Source organism: Tiliqua scincoides, chromosome 6 (assembly GCF_035046505.1).
Source record: "Tiliqua scincoides isolate rTilSci1 chromosome 6, rTilSci1.hap2, whole genome shotgun sequence".
Classification (NCBI taxonomy): Eukaryota; Metazoa; Chordata; class Lepidosauria; order Squamata; family Scincidae; genus Tiliqua; species Tiliqua scincoides.
Window position 1 is genome coordinate 10437728 of NC_089826.1, and position 26454 is coordinate 10464181.

The 26454-nt window shown below is 43.7% G+C and overlaps 1 protein-coding gene across 7 annotated transcripts in view; it reads right to left on the bottom strand.

Moving 5' to 3' along the window:
* Positions 1-770: 770 nt before the first annotated feature.
* SEC31A (SEC31 homolog A, COPII coat complex component) overlaps positions 771-26454 on the bottom strand; it is a 54309-nt gene continuing 28625 nt past the window's right edge. For 2 of the 7 annotated variants that reach the window (XM_066632565.1, XM_066632564.1), the window contains exons 17-29: positions 23968-24094; positions 22893-23038; positions 21412-21585; positions 20260-20433; positions 17056-17148; positions 16228-16363; positions 14821-15126; positions 12735-12773; positions 7854-7912; positions 6583-6855; positions 4311-4430; positions 2616-2687; positions 771-1320 (exon numbers count right to left, since the gene is read on the bottom strand). In XM_066632565.1, coding sequence (XP_066488662.1) covers positions 1141-1320; positions 2616-2687; positions 4311-4430; positions 6583-6855; positions 7854-7912; positions 12735-12773; positions 14821-15126; positions 16228-16363; positions 17056-17148; positions 20260-20433; positions 21412-21585; positions 22893-23038; positions 23968-24094 — 1899 coding nt within the window. In that variant the 3' untranslated portion in view covers positions 771-1140. The remainder of the gene's footprint in view (positions 1321-2615; positions 2688-4310; positions 4431-6582; positions 6856-7853; positions 7913-12734; positions 12774-14820; positions 15127-16227; positions 16364-17055; positions 17149-20259; positions 20434-21411; positions 21586-22892; positions 23039-23967; positions 24095-26454) is intronic. The other 5 variants (XM_066632567.1, XM_066632566.1, XM_066632568.1 and 2 more) reach the window with 5 other exon arrangements.

Consider the following 26454-nt stretch of genomic DNA (forward strand, 5'->3'; position numbering starts at 1 on the left):
GGGGGGAAGAGAACAGTCCAGTGCAGGTGATGCAATGACATAGAGGGTGATGTTTCTGTGTCACTTGGCCCTGGTGGCCAGGTGGCTCCAGTTTGCAGCTGGAGTGCATGGAACCCATTTATTAACCACAGTAAAGTTAAAGGCAACTCCCCGCAGCGGAGTACAGAGTTTGTCATGGGCACATTTTCATCTCATGCTGGGCAGTAGTGAGGCCCCAGGTGAACCAAGTACACACTCTGAACACAGAATTCGTTTAATATCTAAGCTACTTTTATACTGTTACAGGTTGAGGCCTCGCAAAGCAGCTCTCATATAGCTGGAACTCAAGGATCACCCAAGATCTCCAGGTTTGTCAGCCAAGCCAACGTGCCATGCCCCTAAGGGTAGAAAATTCAAAAGCCACTGTTGTGGAAGTCCAGACCACTCTAATTTAGAAGACATAAATTAGTCCAGCATTAATCATATCGGTGTGCAATGGATTTTTGTGTATCTGTGTTTGATCTACCAAGACCAACTTTAGTGTATTTTCATTAGGTTCTTTGATTCATCTGATGTAGAGAGGAATCAGGCATGTTGGGAACTATACTTCTAAAGCTTAATATCACACATACATACATAAATCGTATTTATAAATATTCTTATTAAATGTATATATATCCATATAGCCCAATGAAAACACCAAGCTACCAAATTACTAAGCCAACTGAATGTTAAGCTAGTCATAAACAGCACAGCTACAGGAAATTTAAAGGAATAACTTGGTACACATATAAAATAGAATCTGAAATTTTTAATTTTTTGATGCTAAAGAATGTATAAGGAATCACTTTTGAGGTCAGCCTTACACACAAACTCCCCTTTTCTCGTATTTAAAAACCCACTTTCAAGGCAGTCAGAAACATGCATTTAAAATGGACAGAAGGGGGGTGGCATAATTAAATATACTATCTGTAGACAGGAATCAGAAAAGATGGAGAGACGAAGAAAAGCACCAGGGCTTTTGGCCCTTCTAAACTGAAGCTCAGCAGCGAGGGGATCGTAGTGATCAGCTTTCTATCACATCATGCTGTGTAAGGGCTGAAGTGTGGCTCCGTTCCACGCGCACCTCCAGAGCAATGTGCTTCTCCGCAGAAGCCCACTTCACACACCCAGCTTGTTGGCCTGGGTGAGGACCACTTTCAGAACTGGCATGAAGGCCGAGGTCTCGCTGAAGTTGCTAGTGCTGACTATGTGAGTATGGATGTTCAGCCCCTCTGTGTAGTTCCGGGTTTCAATGCTCCTGGCAATGTTGTGCAAGCCATTGATTATTGTTGGGGACAGCTGGAAGGGAAGAAAAACAATGGGAAGGAGAAGACCAAAAAGGTGAACTCTGCACATTTATGTGTTTTCCCAGCTGGAAGCCACCTGTCCATTTTTTTGTGGCACCATGTAATCCATGTACAGATGCAGTCACAATAGAAACCTGGCCTCCACAACAACTGCAGGTTTTTTTGCTCCAACTGCAACTATCTTGCCTGAGTAGACAAAAGCAACAGCTACTGGAGTAAAGAAACCACTTCTTCAAAAGATAGCTGCAAATGCTGAGTGAACAGGTTATCATGAGATGGTGGGAGCAGTTTCTTCTCCTTATCCAAGACACTGCAGGAACGGAAGCCAGCCATAAGAAGAGTCCTGCTGGATCAGGCCCAGGGACCATCTAGTCTAGCTTCCTGTATCTCACAGTGGCCCACCAGATGCCCCAGGGAGTATACAATACCACAAGATACTTGAATCTCGCTACCACTCCCCAAGCATCTGCTGCCCTGGGAATCCTGCACCAGGCTCTTCCCTAACTGTGTTATGGAAGGAATGGAGGAACCCAGCTGCTGAACATAGCTCAGGAGAGCTCCTCTGACATTAAATGAAGAGCCATCATGACAACTTGGGTTCCACACCCTTGGTTTTGGATGGCTGCCCGATGCCTTTTTGCATTACCTGTTCTTGAGCCACGACATCAGCTGCATGTGCACAGTGCATCACTTACAGTGTTTTTAGTAATTATAGGAAGATCAGATTCATAAAGAAGAGGAGGGTTAATGGCTATTAGCCGTAACAGCTATGCTGGCAACAAGCTATGAATTTCTCCGTGTTACTCTCAAGGGAATCAGTGCTAGATGAGATGAGCTCAGAAAGTTCTTACATTTCTAAAACGGGTCTTACACTTTAAAGCATTGATGTGGGACTCACAAGAGCTGAAAGTGATGGGAGCCCCATCTCATCACATCCACTTTGTCAGGCATTTAAACACATAGCTGCTGCTGCAAAAAAGAAACTGTCTCATGGTGCTAGGATGTCCCAATGGATGCTCTCATCCACTCTAGGAGAGGACCACGACAGAACCTGCCCCATGGCACTGTGATCATTTCCCAGCAAATGCACAATCATTTTAAAAACCTGAAGTCGCACATAAATAAAACTAAAATAAATTGAAATGCTGAGCGAATAAAGCAAGTATGCCTGCTTTGGAAGACTGACTGGATAGGAAACCTCCTGGAACTGTGAGAAAGCTGCTCCGAGTTCTCTGGAACAGGTGCCAAGTACAAGGGTTACAGGTGATAATAAACAACAAAGCTTACCATCTGATCTCTAAGTTTATCATATAGAAACTCCAGGCGTTTGTTGGCATCATCTAGTTTCCTCTTGGTTTGCTGCAGGAGGGAATGGAGAACAAAAAAGTACTGAAAATGTTTACCTGAATGATGCTGCTGTCACACCAGAGCCTTCTTCAAATGCAACACCTTCAAGTGTGGTGAAGGGAACATGATCACACCAGGCAGTGCTGCCCCAGTTGTGTATCACATTCATATATTTAAAACATTTAATGGAGACTACGCCTGTCAAGTTCAATGCACACAGGCCTGATCCTTACCCCTCAAACTCTGTATTAAAATCAGACAGGCTTGACTTAAATGCTTGATTAAATAGGCTTGACTTAAATGCTCTGTCCGACATGTGAATGTAAGACAGACCAAGGATGAGGCAAGCACTCCTGCCATGTGCATTGAATTACATGCGAGAAAAGGGAAAAGCTCACAGTTGAAGAAACAGATAAAAGAGAACCTTATGTTCTCTGCTGCTACTAGTTTAAGGACAAGCATTTTTATTCTGGTGTGATACTTTGCGGAAACCACCTTCTCCCCTCCTGCAGGTGGCACTGTGTCTACTTCTTTCAACACATCACTGCCTCTCCTCCTCCACTACAGGACCTCGCCTTCTCCATGGTACAACTCATGGGGCTTCCATCCTTCCACGCAAATTAGGGGGAGTAACATACTGGGAGGGAAGTAAGATATTTCAAGTTCCAGTTTCATTTCAGGCCAAAGCCACAGTCTGCATGGTGGGAAACAGACGTGAAAGGAAATTGGGGCAGGTGTTTGTGGAAGAGACCAGCGAGAGTGGCAGGCCTCACTTTCTTTCTCCAATATACTCAGTCACACAAACTAGCCCAAGGCTCTTTTGTTTGTTTTGCAAGTAGCACCCACTGCCTGGGTTGGCAGCTTCGCAGAGAAGCTTTGCACCCTCTTTTCCAAAATCAAACCTCGCTCTCCCCACCAGACTAAGCAGCTGTACACAGCCACATCTTGTTCACCAGTGAAACCACTGACCTATCTCCACCTCCCCTGGGGTGGGGCCGGGTGAGGCAGCGCAGTCAAGTCCTGCTGCTAGCATGCCAGTGAAAAGCACCGATACATCCCCGCTCTCGGGGCTCGCACAAAGCAGCCCAAGAAGAGAACACTGCAATTTTATTCTCACAGGAATATTTATTCACTTTCTGGGGCGAGTAAATATTCAATATTTTCCAACTTTTTCTCATTTTCTCTACACAGAGTCCCAGCAGCATTCAACGCCATCTACAAGAAAAGGGCTCTCTGAATAAACTACTAATTATGTATGTTTTCTTCTCTTGCGGGGGCAGAATTGAAACTGGTTTGCTCACAGAGGGGAGAAAACAGGAGAAAGCTCCTGCTGCTGCTTCTTGCAACAGAACTTGGAGGGGAAGTGCTCATTTTGCACCCCCCCAAACTGGGGCAGAGAGGCGTGTCTCCAGCTGGGGGGAGCATCAGAGCACTCAACTAGAACTCTAGAAGGCTCCAAGTGGTGGCTTGGGCAGGTATTAATAACCTGACCACATAAAGCACCTGGTGGTGGTAGAAAGCAATTTCTGGCGACTTGCCCCAGGATGACGGATGCCACCAGCTTCAAATGCGATTATGCATGGGAAACTATTTAAGAAAAACACAGAAAGCCAACACAGGGTAGTCTGAACATACTGGATCTGTAGCAGAAGAGAGACATCTCTGAATCAGAGCTTCAAACGTGGTCTTTAGGATAAGGTGCTCCTCAGGAATGGGCTTTTTTGTTATCTTCTCCGTTGGCAAGGACTGCACATGCTAGGGGAGAGAAGAGTGACTTGGAATGTTTTTCTGCCTGTGTCCAATATCCACTGTAGGTATCTAGCAGTAGTGGCCACCACTCCGTTTGCTCAGTGGGAGGTCTGTATGGTGGCCCACGATGTTCTGGTGCCCTAACTCCAAAGTGGTAAACATTTGCTGCCCTTCAACAGTTACCCCCGAAGCCGCCACCTAAACGACAGGACCAGCCCAGCCAACAGCGCTTACACACCGACTTTGCCTCATGTCATCACAGGAGACCAGTATGCAAGAACAGAGACACGACTCCTGATCTCTGAATACTCTGGGACAATGTTCATTCTCCGTTAGGCAGAAAGAAAAATGCCAGCCTCAAGTGCCAAGACATGTTAGTTAAATCAACAGGCTGCAAGTTCAGATTGCCTTTCAGGGTGGCCCAAATGTGCCAGAGGCCCCAGCACACAGCAACCCACCCACAGGGCTCTCACGACCCCTTGTGAATTACTTTATCTCAATGGCACCCTACGCAGCCAAGGATTTTTATTTCTTTAGATACAGCTCTGCTGACATCTCACTGGGAGGGTGGAGGTGTGGGGGAAGAGGCATCACCCATTCAAACGATCAGCAGATGCCTGTAAAGGCAGTCCTGCAAGCCGCTGAGGTATCCAGGGGTCCAGTAAGATAGTGATTCCCCTGTTTCTGAGGGAAGCGGACATGAGCAAATTGTTAAGAGCCTTGAGGCACAGATGACTGAGCTTCAGAGGCTGGTTGCTGCGTGCAGCGCCTCAGACAGCAGCAACCAAGAGGTCTGAGCTGACTAGGAAAGCCTTGGAGGGCTGAGAACACAACTCCACCCTTCCTCCCTCTGTAGAACTACAGGGTTTAGAGCAGCAGCTGCATCCCATCCCTTCCCCATCTCCCATCACTCCACTGTAAAACTCACTGAAGGCACTCATCATATTAACTTACATGGAGCAGAGAAAACAAGCTGCAATGTTCCTTTTTGTGGGGGAAGCAAAGAAAAAAACAAAACTCTTCTCTTATTCCAGTGGTCCCCAAACAAACATGGGTCACGATAATCCTGCTGCCTCTTCTTCCCAGCTCAGCTGGTTGCCGCTATCTTGGATTTTGCAAAATCTTGTGAAAACCAAGATGGTGGTGTGGGAATCTCATGCGATCCACAAGATGGTGATGCCCAAATCTCACAAGAATTCACAAGACCTAAGATGGCAGCACCTGGGAGAACAGGTAGAGGGACCACCAGGGTCATCCTGCAGCACCCGTGAGTGCACTGTGATGCCCTAAGGCAACACAATGTACACTCTTGGGAACCCCTGCCTTATTCCATCCATGTATGAAGGAGAGAACCCACCCCACCTATTGAGCAAGATGTGAAGAAGGAGCCAGGGTCAATTTTTACCTAGGGGAGCAAAAAGTCATAAGCTATAGGACAGCACACCACTGAGAGGGCATCTGGACTATGCTCTTCTGGTGACCAAACTGGGACAGAATGGTAGATGAGATAAATGCTCATTGTCTGCTACCTTTACTGGCAGGATTTACTCGGAGGCTATTCACATATGGCTGGCAGCAAACTTACTTCTCCCACCCAGCGCCTGATAGGAACTTAACTTTATTTAAGGTATTTTTCACCAGCTTTTCAATCCTGTTGCTTCCCTGAACAGGATGCAACTAAGATTTGCAATACAGATAAAATCATTGCAAGTACAGGAGGATGCAATAAGCTCACTCAATTTCAATGGACCCCAAGCCTTAATGGATGGGTGCTTATGCTCTGTCCCCAGCAAGGGATGCTCAGGAGGACAGTTCTACACACAGGGCAAAGACCACTGATCTGAGCTTCTATTTTCTATTGGCTTCTCCCCCTCACCTCACCATGGTAGCAACAGAGGATTATAGGCTAGATTACATAAAGCCTTCTTCAGCTGCCATGAAATGGTTCTGCTGTCTGCTGGAAGGTGGGGTGGGGAAGGGACTTGGCAAGAAAGGCCTCTATCACCCAGCCCTGGAAATGGATGCTTACCAGAGTTATTCAAAATAATCAGGAATTTAATGTGGGAAGCTTGCACAAGCAAGGGGACCACAATACACCACAAAGCACACCCCTACAGATAGATGGCTAAGTCCAGGACTTCTAGCTCCAGTTCTTTACCTGTATGGTGTTGCCGATTGGAGCACCTGGAGCTCCCTCCATATTAGTGGTGGACACAGTAGGCGTCATGATGGTCTGACCTACAGGCTGAGGAACATTCTGGAAAGGATTCTGTAAAACAGGCTGGCCTGGAGGAAGATGTGAGGGCTGAAACGGCACCTGGGTCGGAGGTGGCGCTGAAGTTGGAGGCTGCTGCAGCTGGGTTTGTGGGTCTGCCAATGGATTCATTATGGGGGCTGTGATGGGAACAGGGGGCATGAAGTTGTCCGGTACCTAGAAAGAGAGATGGAGAAGTAAGAAAAAGATTCACTTTTAACTACATAGTAAGTATATAAAGCATAACACATGGAGGTTAATTTGACAAATACATTTTTAGGGCCAAAGGCCAACTAAAGATTATTTCAGTTGATCAATAATCTGGCTTTAACACAATTAACCAACTGACTAAATTTAAATCCTTTTTCTTCACTACCGTTAACATCACCAGGCCAGAGCCAAACTTGCTTCAAAGACCAGTGTTCCCTTCAGATGCAGCCTCACTGATTAAAAGCTCCTTCACAAACAACTAACAAACCAACTCTACTGAGTAAATCACCTAAAAAGTTTGCATCTGTTATATTCTAAGCAGGACTAGCTGCTTGGATAGGAGATAGAGAGGCCGCTGGCTTGTCTGTGCAGGGGACTGGAGAGTGGAGGAGTCAGCTGGCCAAACAAACAAAAAAGGATAACATCCTTGAGAAGCTGGCCTGAAGCTTGGTTGCAGCTGCCTGTGAAAGCTTGGAAAGTGCAAGAGCCAGGATGACAATTGCTCTGTGAAGGGAAACACCTGGAGACATGAAGGTTCCATGAGATTATCTCATGGAATAACGCTTGCAAAAATTTCATTGAAAAATGGATTTATGTTCCGTCAGAGCAGGCTTCTATATACATTGCAGGACTATTCAGCAAGCACACACCATTACTACAATCCATCACAGCCCTCTGAGAGCCAGTCTTGAGGCTGGGGCTTTCCACAGCAGCAGCAGAACGCGCTCTAAGGCGACAATCCAAAATATGTTGGCTTACTCTCTTGCTTTATTATTTACTGACAAATCAAGGGTGATTGGTATAAACAACATAAATTTAAAAAAATACAAATCCACAATAATTAAACAGTCTGCTGAAAGTTAACTCTGGTTAGTATTTGGCCTGGTATAAAACTGAAACCCAACTGGCATGGAACAGTAAGGGTTCCTTTCGCCACATGCAAAGATTTGATCTTTTGCAAGTACCTTCTTTTTCTTTGTAACTCTGTTCAAAGCAGGAGGGTCATTCCAGCCATTCTGAGGTCCTGCAACGAGAACATAAAAGTCTGTAAGAATTCCAGAAAATGGGGTGAAGAGAAATTTGCTGCATTCTGCTTGCAGATAACCTTTTTCATCACAGTCTAGAACTGGCAAAGGACAGCACGCCTTGCTTTCGCAACATCCATGCTAACAGTTCATACCCACCTCTTCCGAGAAGCCCTCAGCGTAACCCCTGGTCCTCTTCCCCAACTAATAAATAACATTTGCACACATTCTGATTTTGTTACACTTGCCTCTCTTTCATCCCAGCTACAGCCAAAATGTGTAACTCAAGCTGCTTCAGTAAGGAACCCAATTTCTGCTTATATTTGTCTATATAACTTATTTAGCACCATGTACATTGATAATGCTACGTCCATTATCACTAAAATTAAAAATTTTTTAGTCATGCATGAGCTAATTTCTGCCAAATTGGTCCTTTAACAAATAAATGTATGAGCACACTGGGTTCTTTAACATTTTTTATGTTATGAAATACTTATGACTTGCTCGATTTGTCCTGACCATTCTCACATTTGTTATGATGGACAATACCTTGCAAGTTTTTTTAAAACCAGGAATTGCTCATTGTGTGGATGGAGTGCTTTGACCCCCTCTATGATCCTACCATTTGAGCTGGACAATAGCCCAGAATGCTGGGTGATTGTTTCAAGGTATAAGTTGAATTGGTATAAGTTGAAACCCACTAGGTTTCAAGCGGGTGCTCCTCTTTTATTTAGCAGGGGGAGAGTAACTGGCCCACCTCACCCCAGCAGTGTCTTTTCTAGTGGCTGTCTGCTGGTGTTGCATCTTTTTAGATTGTGAGCCCATTTTGGGACAGGGAGCCATTAGATATTTGATTTTCTCTGTAAACCGCTTTGTGAACTTTTTGTTGAAAAGCGGTATATAAATACTGTTGTTGTTGTTGTTATAATGGCACAACTTTTGTGTCTTGGAAGACTAAGTGGGCATGGTGCTCTCTCAATGCTGATGTGGCACTGAATACCAATATGGGAAAATAAGACAGAAAAAGCCCCAAATTAATCTGGGAACACCCCTGCAGTTTGCATTAATGTACATCTAAGAACACACATTCAGATAACTAAATTAGGTAATATAAAAAGGCAAAATCATTTGTAGATTACAATGGTACTGTACCTGGCAAGATCATCAGGGATTTGTGTTTTTAATGAAGCCAAAATTAGGTGTTGTTGCAGCATTACTTTTGGAATAACATTGTTTACATTAACAGATCTGATTAAAACGGAATCAGAAGTAGGTAGGCCTCATTGGGAGAAAGCAGGTCGTTTATACAAGCTACTGAACACATTCTGAATTTTATTGCCTATCATTCTTTCAAACGCATTCAATCTGAAAAGGCAATTAGATTTTGCTGCATTAAATACAAAAAGAGAATGTACTTGAAAACCATGCCAGCAGCAGCATTAAAAACACAATCCAGATTAAGCCAGTAAGTTCAGATACAAAGCTGTAAACACATTTATTTTAGCTGCCTTAAGATTTACAGCTGTTTTGCACAAAGTTTATAGCATCCAGAGTGTACGCTAGGAAGTCTTGCTGCCTGAATTCATAAGTATCTGCACTAGAAACAAGCAAAGAGAAACAGGGCTGCATTCTGCCTTTCTTCTGTGTACTTGAAAGCTTCCACATTCTACATTATTCACTCTAGTGGAGGAAACAGCTCCTTGCAAGCAAGAGCTTTGCCATCCAGTGGACTGAATGGAAACAAAAATATGTGCAGGAGTTAAAATATACATGTCACAATCCACACAGGACTCAAAAATCAGAATATTAGAGGGCCAGGAAGTCAGCTTGGTGTAGCGGAGCGTTCATAGTCTTGGCCAGGACCCAAAAGCAGTGGCAAAGCTAGAGGGAGTACAAAGCACCAAGTTTTACAGGGAGCCTCACTGCACTGTGCACGTAGCCCCTTCCCCTTGGAGCCATTTGCCTCAGTTTTGCTCCCACCACCTGGAATGCCTCCAAGGGGGAAGGGCCACAAGCACAATGCGGTGAAGCTCCCTGCAAAACTTAGTGCTTTGCATCCCTTCTAGCTACGCCACTGCCCAAAGGGATGTGTGAGCAAAAAGCTCTCCATTTCCTAAGCTACAGGTTCCATGGTTAGCCCTGTCTCCCAAAATGCTGGGATGATGAATGGCATCCCATCCCAAGCGTGAATGGTTGATAAATTACAAAACTGGTTGAAACTGAGAGAAAGCCATTTGGCAGTTGGAGGGGAGGGCACACTGTCTATAAAAACGACACTGAAGAGAATGAGGGCCATGTTCTAGTCCAGGGGTCTCCAAAGTTTTTGGCAGGAGGGCCACATCGTCTCTCTGACACTGTGTTGCGGGGGGGGGGGGAAGAATTAATTTACATTTAAAATTTGAATAAATTTACATAAGTTTACATAAATGAATATATTAAAGATGAACTTATATGAATGTATGACGGTCTTGCAATAGCTCAAGGCCTATAAAAGGCCTTGCACAAAGCAAGGCTGGCCTTTCCTTTGCTGCTGCTACTGCATCACAGATGTGAAACAACAAGCAGTGGAGGGAGCCCTCATCCCACAGCTCACGCGAGAGGTCAAACAGTTGCCCTCATGCTGAGAGCAGTTGCGTCAGGCCAGTGTGGGCTCCAACAAATCTCCCGAGGGCCAGAGGCTCATTGGAGACTGGGGGCTCCCTGACAGCCGCATTGAGAGGCCTCGAGGGCCGCAAGTGGCCCCAGGGCCAGGGATTGGGCACCCCTGCTCTAGTCCAAGCAAAGATAGCAAATGAGTTTTAGATGACATCTGGAAAAAAAAAGCCACTGTTTTCTTTTTTTCAAGCTTTCACTGAAGTAAAATGTCTTTCGAGATAACTTCTCCAGGCACAATTGCACCTGAAGCTAAAAGATCACATGGAAACGACTTTTGAGAAATGGGGAACCCATAAACTGGGCAATTAAAAAAAACCAAATCAAACCAGGCTGCTTAACTCATGTTAGCCTTTTCACATAATCCTGTCTGTGGGGTGACACTATAAAACCAATGGACTCAGGAATGCCATTGACTGCCACTTGTACCAGTTTCTAGAGATCAGAGACTACGAGCCAATGTGCTATGCAAAATGTACCAGCTGAAGGTAAACGTAATTTTGTCTATTCCAATATAATACTGATTTGGGCATTGTATCTGAGCACATTTGGGGTACGATGCACCAGGAACAGCTGATGAGCAAGCCCTATTGAAAGTGAATGGGAGTTGCAAAGCATAAATATCAGAGTGATCTATGCAGGAGACTTTCCCAGCAGACTTTGCTCTAGGTTCAGGAGTCTGCAAGACTTCCTTACAGGTTCATTTAGGATGATAGCTTTAACTGGATCCTACTGTATTAAGTTTAACACAGAGGGTGCTAAAATTAAAAGGAAAAGCAAGGTTAGACAACATTGCTAATTGAGGGAAAATCATCACAGCTGGAGTTTATAACCACATCATGCAAACTGAAAACATGTCAAAGTCTAATATTCACTTTACTTTCTTGAGAAAATTGATGTGTTGCAGGGCTGTTAAGCTCAACTGCAAATAAACATAGGGCTGTGTGTATACTGCTATTACACAAAGGTACAGAAGTAGTATAGGAATGAAAACTGGGCACAGAATTTAACTTCTTGAGAATTCCAGCTTTCTTCTCTCTGTCTTAAAAACCAAATTTCTAGCCCTTGTGACTGCAGAAATTGTGCTGAAAGTGTATGGCCAATGCCTGCTGCTTAATTTCTAGTGGTAAAGGGCCTTTTGTCCCTGTGCAGGACTATAAACACCAGAATTATTCCAAGCTATAAAAACTGCAGAGCTATGCCAAGAAAGACACAAGTGGACACTCAGAAGGAACTTGCAGGGGCAAGATAGGGAGGTCAGAGAGGAGAGACATTTTACCACCTCCCCTCAGTTCTTTAGCTGAACTGAGGTTCTTCAGAACTCAGTTCTTCAGCCCACCTTCAATTCTTCAGCTGAGAGAACTGTGGGGAGGCAGAGGCCTGAAGTTGCTGTCATGATGGAGGGTCAGTCCCTATCAGAGTTAGCTTCCTTGGGACCTAGGCTGTGTTTACGGTTAAAGCAGCTCTGGAATCCCAAAAAGTTGCTGCGAGTCAGTGTCAACAATGCTGAGACAGAAAGTCCAGGGGGTCTGACTCAATGAAAGGCAACTTCTTATGCTCTGTGCCTGAACATCACTCTCTGCACAAGCATGGCTCACTTGCACAAATGGCATGGGACGGGGGGACGGGGGTTTGTTGGGCAGCAGGGGTCATTCCAGTCCTCTTTTTTTTGGCAAGGGCAGAATGCTTTTTACTGGACCTAGAAAGCCTCGCATTTATGCAACCCACTCCCCCTGTTCAAATCCTGCACAAGCAGTTCTATAAAGAGATTATGCAATTCTGTTCAATTTGCACAATGCCTGCAAGCTGCAGAATTTGGACTGCCTGACTGCAGAACTTAGCGCAGAATACACAGAGCCTTGATGAAAAAAACTACTGCAACTATTTTGAAGGTTGGATGACTATTTTGATAATTACAGATAAATTATAGTGCAGACCATAGAAAAAAATTGAATGTTACTCTAGTTCCAGGAAGGTTATAAACATCTGTGGTTATAAATTCCAGGTTTGCCATTTGTCTTCACTAAAATTGCTACCAAAAACTTAAATTTCACTGAGTGCAACAAACAATGTGCTGAATTTGTGGCACACACACATTGCCAGCATACGATTTGTTAAATTTCCATGCTTTGCCTTAATGATTTCCATTTTATGCTATAGCTAATTCACCTTGCAGGATACCGGCCTGGTCTTGTACGAACTGATATTCTGCAGACAAAATGCAAAAATGACTCATGAGGTGTTTTTCAGAAAGCTCTACTCTGCTCTATTATTAGCTTTCCACCAGAACATACTTTCTAAGAGGCAATGAAAGGACCAAAAGTGACAATTTTCATTTCTACCACCCACTTGGCCATGCAGCTCTAACAACTCACCAAACAGGCTTGCCTTAATAGACAAGGACTTAAGACAGTTATTAAAAACACTATTGTCTCTCTACTGAACCAGTGAATTTAGTCGCTTAGTGCAGGGGTGGGCAAACTTTCAACTTTGGGGAATCCTGGATCCTTAACAATTGCAAATTTCAGCAGGTGCAGCTCGCCATCTCACAAGCTGCACCTGCTGAAATTCTCTCTCCTACACAATCATTAAAGGTACAAGATCCCTAAAGTTGAATGTTTGCCCATTCTTGACTTAGAGGGTTGGGGGCTATTAAAAGTAGTATTTTAAAATGTCTTCCTGGGATCTGTGGGGTGTAATGTAGAGCTCTGATTGGGTTGACATAGATCTAGGCTGTTCCACTGCAGTGTGTCATTTGATTCTCCTAGTCAAGTCCTTCAGAACTATCGCTCTACAAGCACCTGCAGTTTCCCTGTCCTCCATTTAGGGCAGGGGTGCTCACACTTTTTTGGCTCGAGAGCTACTTTGAAACCCAGCAAGGCCCGGAGATCTACCAGGGGGGAAGGAAGCGTCTGACAGACACCCCCTTTAATGTATGGAGCCCCTGCTGGAGTCTAGTCAGTTTCGTCAGTTTTGTTGCTACATGCCTGAAGAGCAGCTAAAGTGTCAGTTTCAGTTTAGTGTCAGCTAAATATGTCAGTTTCGTCTAGTCACTAGACGAAACTGACATATTAACAGTTTGGAGAGACAGGGCTCGGTGATCTACTCATTTTGCCTCGTGATCTACCGGTAGATCGCGATCCACCTATTGAGCACCCCTGATTTAGGGCATGCTATTTGCAAAGGGGGCATCATTCATCAACATGGCAATGCTGGAGACAAATGCAAGCTTGGACGAAACTTTTGGTGGCAATGGCCGTGTTTTGTTTTTAAATACATTTCAGATATCCTTCTACTTAGTCCATTCTTTTAATGGATCAATTTTAAATTGAATAGAGAGAGCTGTACCCATTATTACTGTAAACCAGAGCCATCAGAAATCCATGTAAGAGCATCGAGCAGCTCTAAATTCAAAGACTGAATTTCCCAAGTACTCTAATCTATTTTTCAAGCAGAAAAAGGGCAATTGTCTTAAAAGTCTGTGTAATGTCATTTCAGTCAAGACTAAGATCTGCAGTTTTGCTCCTTTCACCTCCTGGTAAAGAAAAGATATACAAAACTTGTTATCCCTAACAAAATACAGAATACACATCTTTCTGTCCTAGCGTAATCAATTGTAATTTAAATGAAAAAGAGGGGGAGGGGAGAAAGAGTCGAATAGCACTGAAAGAGACAGGTTCGTTACTACACATTAACACTGCCCAAGCCAAGCACATTACCCAGTAGGCTCACAACAATTCTTTCATCCTGGGTCCCCCACTTTTCATGCTTTCCACATATAATCAAAAGTTACAGTCATGCACACATGCTTCTGTTTGGTTAACGTAGAGGAAAACATAGCCATTAAAGGTGTTTCTGAATAGTTGCATCAATATTTTTTTTTTTTTTTACAGTTGGTTACAAGCAGCCAGGGACAAATATATTGGATCACCAGTCGCACTATTCTGCTTAGGTTAGAACCAGGACACAATGTTTACACAGTATACATTTTGACTAGAACCTTGACTAGCTATTGTGTCGACCGGTTTTAACAATTAAGGGAGCAAGTCCTTGATGCTAAACAGCAGGCAAAGGGTGAGGACACTTTTAGAAACACTAAAGCAGAACCAAAATGTTCGCAATGTTCATAAAACCAAATCAGTGTGCACATGCCAAGTATTCACATATAACCACTTCATTCCAAAATACAAAATTACAGTCCTGTCAAGCAGAGGTCTTTGGGATGCAGGGAGCTCACTGGCTGAAGACGGAGTACCTGTTAGTCCAGAAGACAGCGAATATGGCACAGAAGATGCTGGGACTCCTGGCCTGCCATGCTGGAAGGAGGCACCAGAAGAAGGAGGAGGAGGAAGGGAAGGACTTGGATGCAAGGTTGTTGGAGAGGCTTGGGGCTGTGTTGGATATAATGGAGAAGGCATGGAACTGGGAGGATTAGGGGTCATATAAGGAGGATTTGGGTTAGTGTAAGAGGTTGAAGTAGGAGGAGCAAGAGGTTGTTGTTGAGGCTGATAAAGTGATGGTCCCCCCGTTCCAAAAGAATACTGTTGTGCTGGCTGACAAGCTACACAGGAGGGGAAAAAGGAGAATTTTAGTTAGTGGCAATATTTCTGAGTTGTATTCAGAAAGAGCAGCCCCCAAAATAAAAATCATAGTTGTAAACTTAAAAAAACAAAAACGAAACAAAAGCCATAGAACCACCAAAATTTACATAACTAGACATTTCTAATTTAGAAGACATCATCTGGTTGCCATTTCTTCCTTTGAAATTAGAGCCATTAACCTTGGGATTGAGAGTTCTATGGTCCAAAGTCAAAAAGCTTTGCTCACTCCCCCCCCCCCAAATATAAATTGCCTTGATGTTAAATACTTATTCATTACATACTTATTATTATATTACTTATTCACCAGTATGAAGGGAGTGAGGGAATCAAATGAAGAGTAGAAAACTGCAATTATTCCACTGCAAAATCAATTGTTCATTTATCAAATTCATCTAAGATAACCCAAAAAGTCACCTGTCAGTCCTACCCATCACCAGCATAATACAGTGAACCAGAGAACTGAGTTTGAATGGAAAAGATTCAGAGGTTTAAATCCTTATTCCACCATGAATCTCATGAAGGCAACCTTGAAAGTTGCTATCTTTTGATCCTTCAATATTGCTAGGAGGATGAAGACACCTTGTAAGACATTCTTGAAGTAAGATGAGGAGAAACAATCCAGACTTTGGATACTGACTGATATTCTCAGTCAGACTCCATAATGAAATGCCCTCAAACATATAGGGTTTCTCAGTTTCAGAGTACATCACTTAAGACATAGCACAATACACAAAAGCCACCACACTCTTGTTTTTCATCATTTGCTTGCAATATCTTTTTTTATAAATTGAAAACATTTTTCCCCTTGAGAAGTAATTTGTACATTCATCTTTTACTATACTTTGATTATCATTTGATAGTGCCTCGGGACAGATAATGTTGCCCAGGGGGATGGTAGATTTGCCGCAGAGCTTACCTTTGCCCCAGGCTATTTTTGCTTTACGACAGGTTAAGATATTTTTAAGAGTCCGTTGCTCCACATTTGACTAGTTGCTCAAACACATTTGTAGAACCTACTGTCATTTAAAAAAAAAAAGAGGGGAAAGATGGGTGCTGCTTACGTTGTGGGTATGGCTGCCGTATCCCCATCTGTGAATACATATTGTAACCAGGTGTTGGCTGATGTGGTGGTACATTTGGATTAACTGCCCCTTGCATGATAAATCCTGGAGGAGGAGCAGCAGCTGGATTTTCACCCTAGAAACAAATGAGAGAATAAATAAATGTTAGGTTTGGTTTAAGGCAGCAAAACAATGTTTGCCTCGGGATTATGGTTTTTCAGAGCAAAACGTTCTGAACTCACACCAGCCACTAGCCCACAAGTAATTCATTCCTGCTTTCCAACTTTAGGAGAAAGGGATTTTGAATTCATGTGTGGACCATAATCTAAACAAAGATGCAACATGTAACAAGAAGCTGACAATCTCAACCTGCAAAGTCTTTAGCAAAATCGATGGAGCTAAGCAAAATACACTCTACAGCAGCAGGGATAGGGAAATTATCTTTCAGCTAAGATGCTTTTAAAGGGCTAAACTGTTTAATTCAATTGGTCAGGAAGCGAACTGGGGTGAGTTGGGGAGGAAGGTTAGATGTCATTGAGCCCATCTGTTCCCCAGTGGAAGCTATGAAGATTACAGCTTGCACTAAAATTGGGTTCAGGTCAGCTGATATTTCCTTCAGGCTTCTGTAACTACCTTAAAATATAGGTAAAACTGAATTGAAAATCTGTTCTGCTTCCCAGGTGGCTGGAATGCACACTGAGGACATCAAGGTGTATAAAAGGGCAGAGGGGCTGTGAAGGTATAGGCAAAATGTGTGCAGGTGTCTATAATTGAAGGTATACGCAAGGGGGGCAGTTGCTGCCCAAAGAGGAATAATTAAGGTTATACCTGTGTCTCAGAGGGAGAGGCTGCAGAAGGATGGCTGGGAAGGGCAGTGGGGTTTTTGTTACTCCAGGTAGTGACAGTAGGGGCAATTCTAACCTGAATTGAACAGAGAGATACCAATCATGGGAAAATTTAAAAATAAGTATTTAAAAAAACTGACGGATTTCAAACAGCCAGAATGCAAAATCAAAACAATGCTCTAGAACATGCATCAGGTGATTCGGATGGTTTAAGATCTCAATTGCTGTACGCTGAGAATCAAGCAGTGAGGGTGAGAAAGCAAGAAGAAAGCGCAAGACAGCGTGACGGGCGACAGCAAAACAATGGCATTAAGTATTTGTACATGTTATGAGTGTTAGTGGTTATCATGCTGGATTTTTAAAAAAAATCAGATTTTGCACAACTTGCCACAGACAACATTCACTAGAGTTGCAGAACTAAAGTTACAATCTCAACGCCAAACGCCAAAACCTTTTTTAGGCAGCGCTTGGGATAGGAACATTGATTACAGCACTTTAATACAGGAGCCCATGTGTAGCAAAGAGAGAAAAACAAAGAAGAGGGTGGTGGGAACACCTGTTCATGCAAAGCTCAGCATGGACTTTAGTGTCTGCCCACCAGAGCTGATGGACTGGGATAACATTAAAAGGTGGACAAATGGATCAGACACATCCTCTCTTTAAAAAAAATAAAATCTATGCACAGTGTTATACATCAGACCACATGAAGGATAAAGTATATTTTTGGATTTGCCCCAAGTTTCTTCCATTGAAACAATGTCATGATTATATTGCCTAGTCATCGATTTCTTCTGGCCTGCTGGAGGCCACAAGATGTACCTTAGAGAACTGCAGAAATATTTTTACTATATTGGCCACAATCTGAATTCTCTTCTGCCCGTTTCTGGTTTACACATCAGAAATTGGAGTTCGCAAACAAAGAGTAGTCGGGTCATATTTCACAGGCCAATGCCCCTCCGGCCCAGCTCTTTTGTGGAGTTATTTAAATAATTTTTTAATGACAAAAAAAAAAAAACTGTGCCAAGAATAAATTATGGTTCACTAGCAGTTCTACAAAGTATTTCTGCTATTCAAAACTAGCCTTACTACAGATAGCCTGTCATTCTTTCATCACAGAACACAAAACAGGATATGGGTAATTCTCAGGACTTCTCCCATCTAGGCCCTGACCAGGTCCAAGAGTGCTGGTGTTCAGCATTGCTGCTGAGGCTTGTGCCTTCAGATCATGCCGAGATTAGAAAATGAACACCATTTTCTGGCCTTCAGCTAGACTCCCATCCCAGCCTCTTCACTACTTAAGTTGTATTGATTTATGCATAATCCTTTTTTCCAGAACCTAACACTTTCTCCACACCCAAATAACCAACTCACTCTCATCAACAGCAGTCTGTCCACACAGCCTTGCTTTTCACCCGCTGCCACACCTAACACTGTTTACCTGATTTAGATTTATTTGGCATGTTCTTCCAGTGCACTGGGTGCATAAACACCGCCCCCCCCCAAAAACCCTCTGGCTTTTAGCTGAATGTGCTCTACGTGAGATGCATTTATAGCACTGGAACAACTGTAAGCTCTGAAAACTCTTCACTGCTGCTTCCAAATCAAAGAGCGCAAGTCACCAAGGCACAGGTGGTACCTCAGTATCCGTGGGGGCTCCATACCTGGAACCCCTGAAGATGCTGAAACCCAGTAACATCTGGAGGGTGTTCTGAAGCCCGGGAAGACTGTGCGTGGCCTCTATGGGCCTTAGAAAGGCTTCCAGGAGTGTTTAAAGGGCATTTCCAGATTTCACTGAAAACCAGAGGTGCCCTTTAAACTCTGCCCAGGGCCTTTCTGAGGTGTGTAGAGGCTGTAGGCAGCCTTTGCCTACAAGGTTCCATTCACATCCAGGTTCCATTCACATCCAATAGAACAAGGTTCCACTCACATCCAGGAGACTCAGTGGGTTCTCAGTTGCAGGCTTGGGACCAAAAGTGGGTCAAATTCATGGGTCCCGAATCCACAGATAAAAGGACCCACCTGTAATTGCAAATCTTGTGCACACTGTGCTTCCAACTTGGTAGGGTCTGCTTCACATTCCAGCACAAACAGAGGTGTGATTGGTGGGGACATGAAGCAGGGCCTTCTCCATTGGTGGCTCCCCAACTATGGAACTCCCTCACCTGGTTGGCTTCAACTACCCATTAAAATAAAGGTAAGATTTTTCTGTTCCACTTAGTTTTCTCTTCAGCATCTCTGAGTTCTCTGTGTTTTTGCAGTGCAGTGAGTTTTTGCAATGCAGTGCAGTGCAATGCAGTGAGTTCAACAGTGCCTCTGTTGTGATTTAGTGGGACCAAAAGGTAGCCTAATGTTAAGGAAACAAACAGGTGTTGTGGAAAGAAACAAAGATGAGGACTGCACTTAACTCTGCTTCTGCATGTGTAAGGGGATGGGTGAGAAGATAAGAGCATAAGCTTCCAAAAATTCACTGCCAGAGAACTCATAACCACTGGTGTTTGCTTGACTTACTATGGGACCCAGAACAACGAGGCACAAGTTTCACTCCCTTAATCTATAAATCAGCCTTACAAACAGGCCTGCAGATGTTAATAGCCTATAAAAACAGCCAGCAGTCCACCTGCCCACAAATATCTATGCTAGTCATTTGTGGCAAAAAGATCTGAAAGGAATGACCCTCTTATTGTCCAATTTGGGGATCAGCCAAGACAACTGGTTATTCACCAATTGTAAATAGGCTGTAAAAGAGCTGAAGTAACTGAATGACAAGACTGGCATCTTGTCCTTCGGGCAACTACACTGCAACAGTAATATACTCTCGAGGGAAAATAGCTTATACTGAACTGAAGGGATGGTGACATTCAGGGTTGAAATTCAAACATGATTAGGAAAAAAGTTAAAATCAGTCCTCCAGAAACCCAGACACAAATCTGCTAAATGGTATTTGAGACAGAACAAAAGTGCATTTGGTATGAATAAAGCTGCCTGACTGATACAGGTTCTGAGAGCACTCTCAAGAAACACAGTACAAGAAAAATTTGTACAAAGCGCAAAAAGCACACAGAAATTGCTGTTCAAGAGGTTTGGTAGCATCACTTCATTTGCACACCCAGATGGGCAGAAAACTAAAACAGTTCAACCACAAAGTTCAGGCAGGCATAAACTTGAGCTTGGTTGCTGGGTCACTTACCTGCTGATAATATTGCTGTGTTGGAGCCTGTGGCACCTGCATTGGCCCAGGTGCAGGCCCGACTCTTCCCTTGGCTGCTGCCTGCCTCTCGTAAGGCGTCTTTGGTGCCTCCTGGCCCATGGAAAGCTCTCCTTGTGCTCTGCAAATTCTCTCCCGTAACAGCACAATATTTGGCTGCAGACCATAAGACAAGAAATTCTATGCAAATGCCAAGCAAGCCTGGCTCTGTCAAAACTAAGATCACAGAGGGCAGGTGTGGAGGTGAGGAGGCGCAAGGGTTCCTGTCCCACTAACAGAAACCCATCTAGCATTGGCGGAAGAAAAGATGCAATACAACTTTCACTTGGGTCTAGTTTTGCGAAAGGAGGGCCTGTCCTTAGTTGAAATGACTCAACACATGCCATGATTGGCAGATATGTTCAGGAATGGCAACACTTCTCCTCAACTCCTGTTCCCAAGCCATAGAAAACACAGTGCAAATAAGGACGTCCTGCTCGATTGTTCTTGACCAGCCCAACGGAGCTACACAACATTCAACCTACCTACTTTCCCACGTCATCCCTGTACCCCACATCTCTTATACCTGTTTCCTGTTCTGCCCCCATCTCCTATCATCACTTCAACCCCAGGTCCTGTGTGTCTAAATTCTACCATTTTTCATGCAGGCTGCATACAGTCTGCACACTTCACTCACAAAAGGCAACATCTTTTCTCCCAACAGACTTTCAGCACCATGGCCTCAAGATATTTTCTTTAAGTTTCTCCAGCTAGACAGGAGGGAAGAAATTCCCTTGCAAAAAAGGTCATCAATACCCACCACTTTAGAGCAGGACTAGGCAGCAATACCACCAGTTACTGTAGCGTAATCATGGGGACAGGAAGCACTCGGCAGTATTGGAAGAAATCACTGAAAAGGAACTAGAGCAGTTTCCACAGTTGTAGTCAAGTCTGCCTTTCAGACTTTTCTGAAATGCAATGATGCTTTTAATATGCAGGAAAACATTTACCATGTGGGCAGCAATATGCAATGTAGGAGGCAGAAGCAGACCTTCACCTGTTCTGATAATATGTATACTGCAAGAGAAAACTTTCTGTCCCCTTGAGCTCTGCTCATCTAGCATAAGGCGAAATAAAAAAACTAAACACATTTACCTGATTGGTATTTGCAGGGAGGAAAGCTAAAGCAGCAGCAACGTTGCCCTGCGAAGCCAAGAGGTTGGCATACTGACTCATCTTTTCAGCCAGGAGAACCCCTACAGCGTTGGCATCCCCCACCTGGGTCTGCTGTACTGCCTTTCGCAGGATCACCACCTTCTCAATGAGATCCTGGAGGGTTAAGATGGAGGGGAGAAAAGGCGAGAGTAAGTCGGAAGAACACCACAACCTAAGAACTCCAGTTGGAGCTTTATTAATACATGCTAACTTGCGCCAACCTGCAAGTGGCTGTGGCGGGTAGAAACATTCCCTTGTGAATGGGAGTTGTGCAAAAGCGCATAGATTGCACTCAGTGAAGTTCTATAATTCCCCAGCAAACTTCTTTTCCTGAGCCCAGGTAAAAGAATTACAAACTATAACTTCGCAGCTGAGCAACATCTTATACCACACAAGGCGCACACTTCACAGTAAAACAATTCAGCACAACTGGAAGGAGTGAGGATCCTGAGATCAGGTGGAGGGATTTTTTTTGTCTTTACTAGCTTTACCCCTCCCTCCCAAAAGGCTTCAATACTCTAGTACAAAAATTAAAACTGAGCGCATTTTTAATTCATCTTGCACTTGCCTCTTCCTCCTAAGAACTCCGAGTGGCATCTATGAGTTTCTCAGGGGCCTTCCAATGCAGCCAGCTGACACAGCCATGCCTACTTCATTTCAACCACAGAACTGTCACAGAACTGTCTTTAGACCACTCTACAGATCAAACAAAGTAGGGGCTGCATCTGTCCGGCAATGATGCCAACTGAAAAGTTCATGTTGATTGATGACTTGGGGGCAAGTATGAAGAGGATCGGGCGAATGGCAGCTCATCTATTTCTCCAGTGCTGCTGCAGGGGAGGGGAAAAATGACCACCACATTCTCACCCATACCTGCCTGCTTAGGAAAGCATCCAGGTGTGGGCAAGGTGAGGGAGGTGTAAAATGTAAAACACCCCCCCCTTACCTGGAGTTCTGGTGCTGCCTCTTTTCTCTACATCCATCCTATTTCAAATAGACAAGATGAGCAAAGCACACTGGGAATGCTCAAAGCATGCTTTGCTCCTTGATGCTCCACTTGTTTTAAACAGAAGAGGTGCAAAGGCAATGATCCAGAGCTCCACACAAGAGGCCAGACTGCTGTGCCTCCTTCTCCTTGGCTGCACCCAGCTGCTTTCCTAAACATCCAGATGTGGGTGAAGAGGTAGTGACACAGCAGTGTAAACAACATTTATTTTTTGGAGGGGTGGCAGCAAAATTGGGCTGCCACAGGCCTTGGGAATTTTAATGACAAGTGTCATGCTCTGGATGCTTCTTTACCTGTAGCTACCAATCATTGGTTAGTTTCAGTGGGTTACTAGGCATAGCAAACTGTGAAATGGGTTAAATCCAAACTCATACTGAAAAGCTACCCAACTCTCTTCATTAATGAAGAAACTAACCTGAAGAGACAATGGATTGTTTCCATCCTGAGCTTTAGTCCAGCAGGCCACCAGTTTCTCTACATTCCCAGCACAAATGTAACACAGGCAAGCCTGGGTCTGCAGAAGGCCATCATCTTCGCTTTCAAGTCTGGTGCCCAACAAATCTAAGAATAAGGAATGAGAGCTAATTTAAAATATATAAATCAACAAAACAGAAATCTAAATCATTTCAGCAATCAAACAGGAACTTCCTGGCTTCTTCCACCCACTGTCTGCCATAACAACTGAACTAGGCAAACTAGGGCTAGTGATAATCTCCAAACCATTACTTCAAACCATGACTTGACATGGGTCTGCAAACCATGGTATGGAAATTAATGCTAACCATGGTTGCCCAGTTCAGATCTCACAGCCAATTATGTTGACTCAGAATGGAAAAAATGAACATCATATTTCCAATCCTCCAAAACTACAAAAAGAGCTGAAGTCGCTGTGAAGAATAGTGTATCAGCTCCACTTAATCCACTGCAGCTCCTTGAGGGGCCTTGCATAGGTAACCAAAATTATTCCTGGGCTATTCAAGTGCAAGTCTGTAAGAAATTTTGAAAAATGCAAGAGGCTTTGTTTACCTTCCAATAGTTGATGCCTCAATTCACTGATATTAAACTATAAGTGGTTCAGGACCTAGGAAGTGCATACACCAAGTAAGCTTCCCAAAGAAGATTCCCAGTCTTGTTCTGATCTACAATTCCCTAAAAGGGTAATACAGAGGTGGCATCATTTGATCCAATGTAACAGACTACTTGCAGTAGCAAGCTTTGGAAGGCCTCCCTCCAATATCAATATGTAATCCTGTCATAGACCAACCCCACAGGTAGCAATCGGAGCAGGGTGGCACTTGATGAAGTAATATACGACAAATAGATTGCTCTATTAGGCTTTAGGAATGGAATCTTGAGCATCTAAATTAATCAAATTACTTAATAAATGAAACATGTTGATATTTCAGAGAAGGAAAACACGCAGTTAAAAAATGCAGCATTTCCAATTAAGCAGAATAATCCAACAATCCATCTGTCTCTGTTTTCTTTACCGCAGAGAGCTGCAAACTCATCTGGCCGAGCGTAAGTCAACACAGCAGCTAGAGCCTCTCTCCAGTTTTGCAGGTTGCAAGACTGGACAATCTCCTTCCAATTCTTGGTCACAACTGCAGTGATGAGCTGGAAAAGAAAAAACATTCAGGGCATTCAGAATGCCTTCTGTTATGCATTCAGAATGCCTTCTGTTGCACACTTCATCAAGGGATCCAAACAGAGCTATAAATTTGAGATGCACAGCATCTTTTTAAAAATGGTTATGTAAATTTTGCTTTCACATAGGATCTAATGACATTTGAATTTGTTTACAGCGCCATCCATGCACAATGTAAGCATCACAATATGGTCCTCACGTTTCTATCATGGCTGAATCTACACACAGCAGACCGAAGTGAGAGAGGGGGCAAAATCAAACTTGGAGATATTTTTGTATGTTCGCCTATGAGTTCACACCCAACCCTCCAAACAGGAAACTAACACACAAGAGAGGGTCCCTTGGCTGTACTAGTTTTCCACTTACAGAGCTTCTTGTTCAGAAAGTATTCAAAAACATGATTTCCCATCTAGGATCAGTCTAATCTACTACCTCAGATCACTACCACTGCATTCTGCTCCATGTGTGGATCCAAGAGACTAAGGGCGCAATCCTAACCAACTTGCCAGCACTGATCTAGCAGCAATGCAGTGTTGCAAACTTAGGGGGGGTCTGGGGTGCTCAGATTTCTTGGACCCTAAAGCCCTCAAGGCCCCCCGTCCAGTAGTACTACCACCACCCTGTATGTGCCAGTGCCTCGGTCCAGGGACACTGAGACCTTCTAGGCTTAATTCTATCTCTTGCAGGCACTGAGCACTTTCTCCAATTAAAGCTTTAGTCCTCAAGTTACTAGACCTCAATGAGCACTTGGTAGCTTGCTGAATGGCTAGGCAGAATTCTGAACCTTTGTTCCCAACAGGCAATGAAACAACTTGGTAAAAGAGATTTTAGTTTATTAAGTACATATGGTTACATAAAGTTACTGTAAGGCAGCAAATGCTAGAGGAATAAACATCTAGGAAACATATCAATAATAAGATGATATTTTATTATTATTTTAATAAGAGGTCTATTAGGAGGGCAGGAGGTCTGGTCTAGAGGGTTGAGCCTCCGTTTGCCTGAAGATAACATCCGAAGGTCGCCAGTTCAAGGCCACCAGCACCGAACGAGACCCTGAAGCAGCTGACAAGCCCAGTCGAGTTATTCCACCTGCTCTAGGAGAGATGAAGGAGCTGCTTGTCAGCCTGCGTGGGAGGAATCTGGAGGCCTGAAAGTGATAACAGACCATAAAAGATCCATCTGAAATGTTGTGCGGTTCTTGAAAGATAGAACCTTTCTTCAATTGTAAAAATCCCTACGAGGATTTAGAACAGCCTGCCTATGTAAACGCCTTGAATTAAAGTCTGAGGAGAAATCTGATGACCAAAAAAGGTGGTATATAAATGCCTGTATTATTATTATTAATAATAATAATAATAATAATAAAGCTAGCTGGCTATCTCTATTAATACCTATCTCTCACCTGGGTCAATTACTGTTGTAGATCTTTTAGCTCCAGGTTACCTGTGAGGCCAGATGCCCATGGTAGACAATGGAGCTCACAGCGTGCAGGATATTGCACCCAAAAACTCTGCCCAAGAAGAACCAGACTCACCCCTTTGGACACTCATTATTATACTTCTTATGCTAATAGTACTGAGGTGACTTCATACTTATTTAGACTGTCCAATCAGAAACTTTTGATGACAGAACCTTCTCAGAGTGGGTCTGGTTGCTAGCCCTCCTAGTTCTTACCCCTCCCAACTGGAGATCCATAGCTACATTCCATTCCAGATGATCAGGCGCCCCTCAGTCTACTGGGTTGTAATTCTTGTTGTCTGTCCTTTCTGGACAGCAAAGGAGAGACAACAATCTTTTTGTTTGTTTACTCACATTCTTGCAGCTAGGAACTGCTAGCCACTTCTCCGTTACTGACTTAGTTTGGTTCAGGCTTCACATGCTAACCTAGGCCTAAACTGTACATATTCATGACATGCAGCCCCAAGGTAAGGTAACAAACATGCCCTTACCTTGAGGAGGCTGCCCCCCTCCACTGCAGGATGCAGTGCACACCACATTGGCACAACTATGTCAGTACTGGAAAGTTGGTTGGGATTGCCCCCAAAGTTGGTAACTTTTTTTTTTAATGCTCTCTGTCATTCCCCTAGATCAGGGGTGTCCAAAGTTTTTGACAGGAGGGCCACATTGTCTCTCTGACACTGTGTCGGGGGCCGGGGGAAAAAAGAATTAAGTTACATTTCAAATTTGAGTAAATTTACATACGTCTACATAAATGAATATATTAAAGATGAACTTATATGAATGAATGAAGGTCTTGCAATAGCTCAAGGCCTATAAAAGGCCTTGCACAAAGCAAGGCTGGCCTTTCCTTTGCTGCTGCTACTGCATC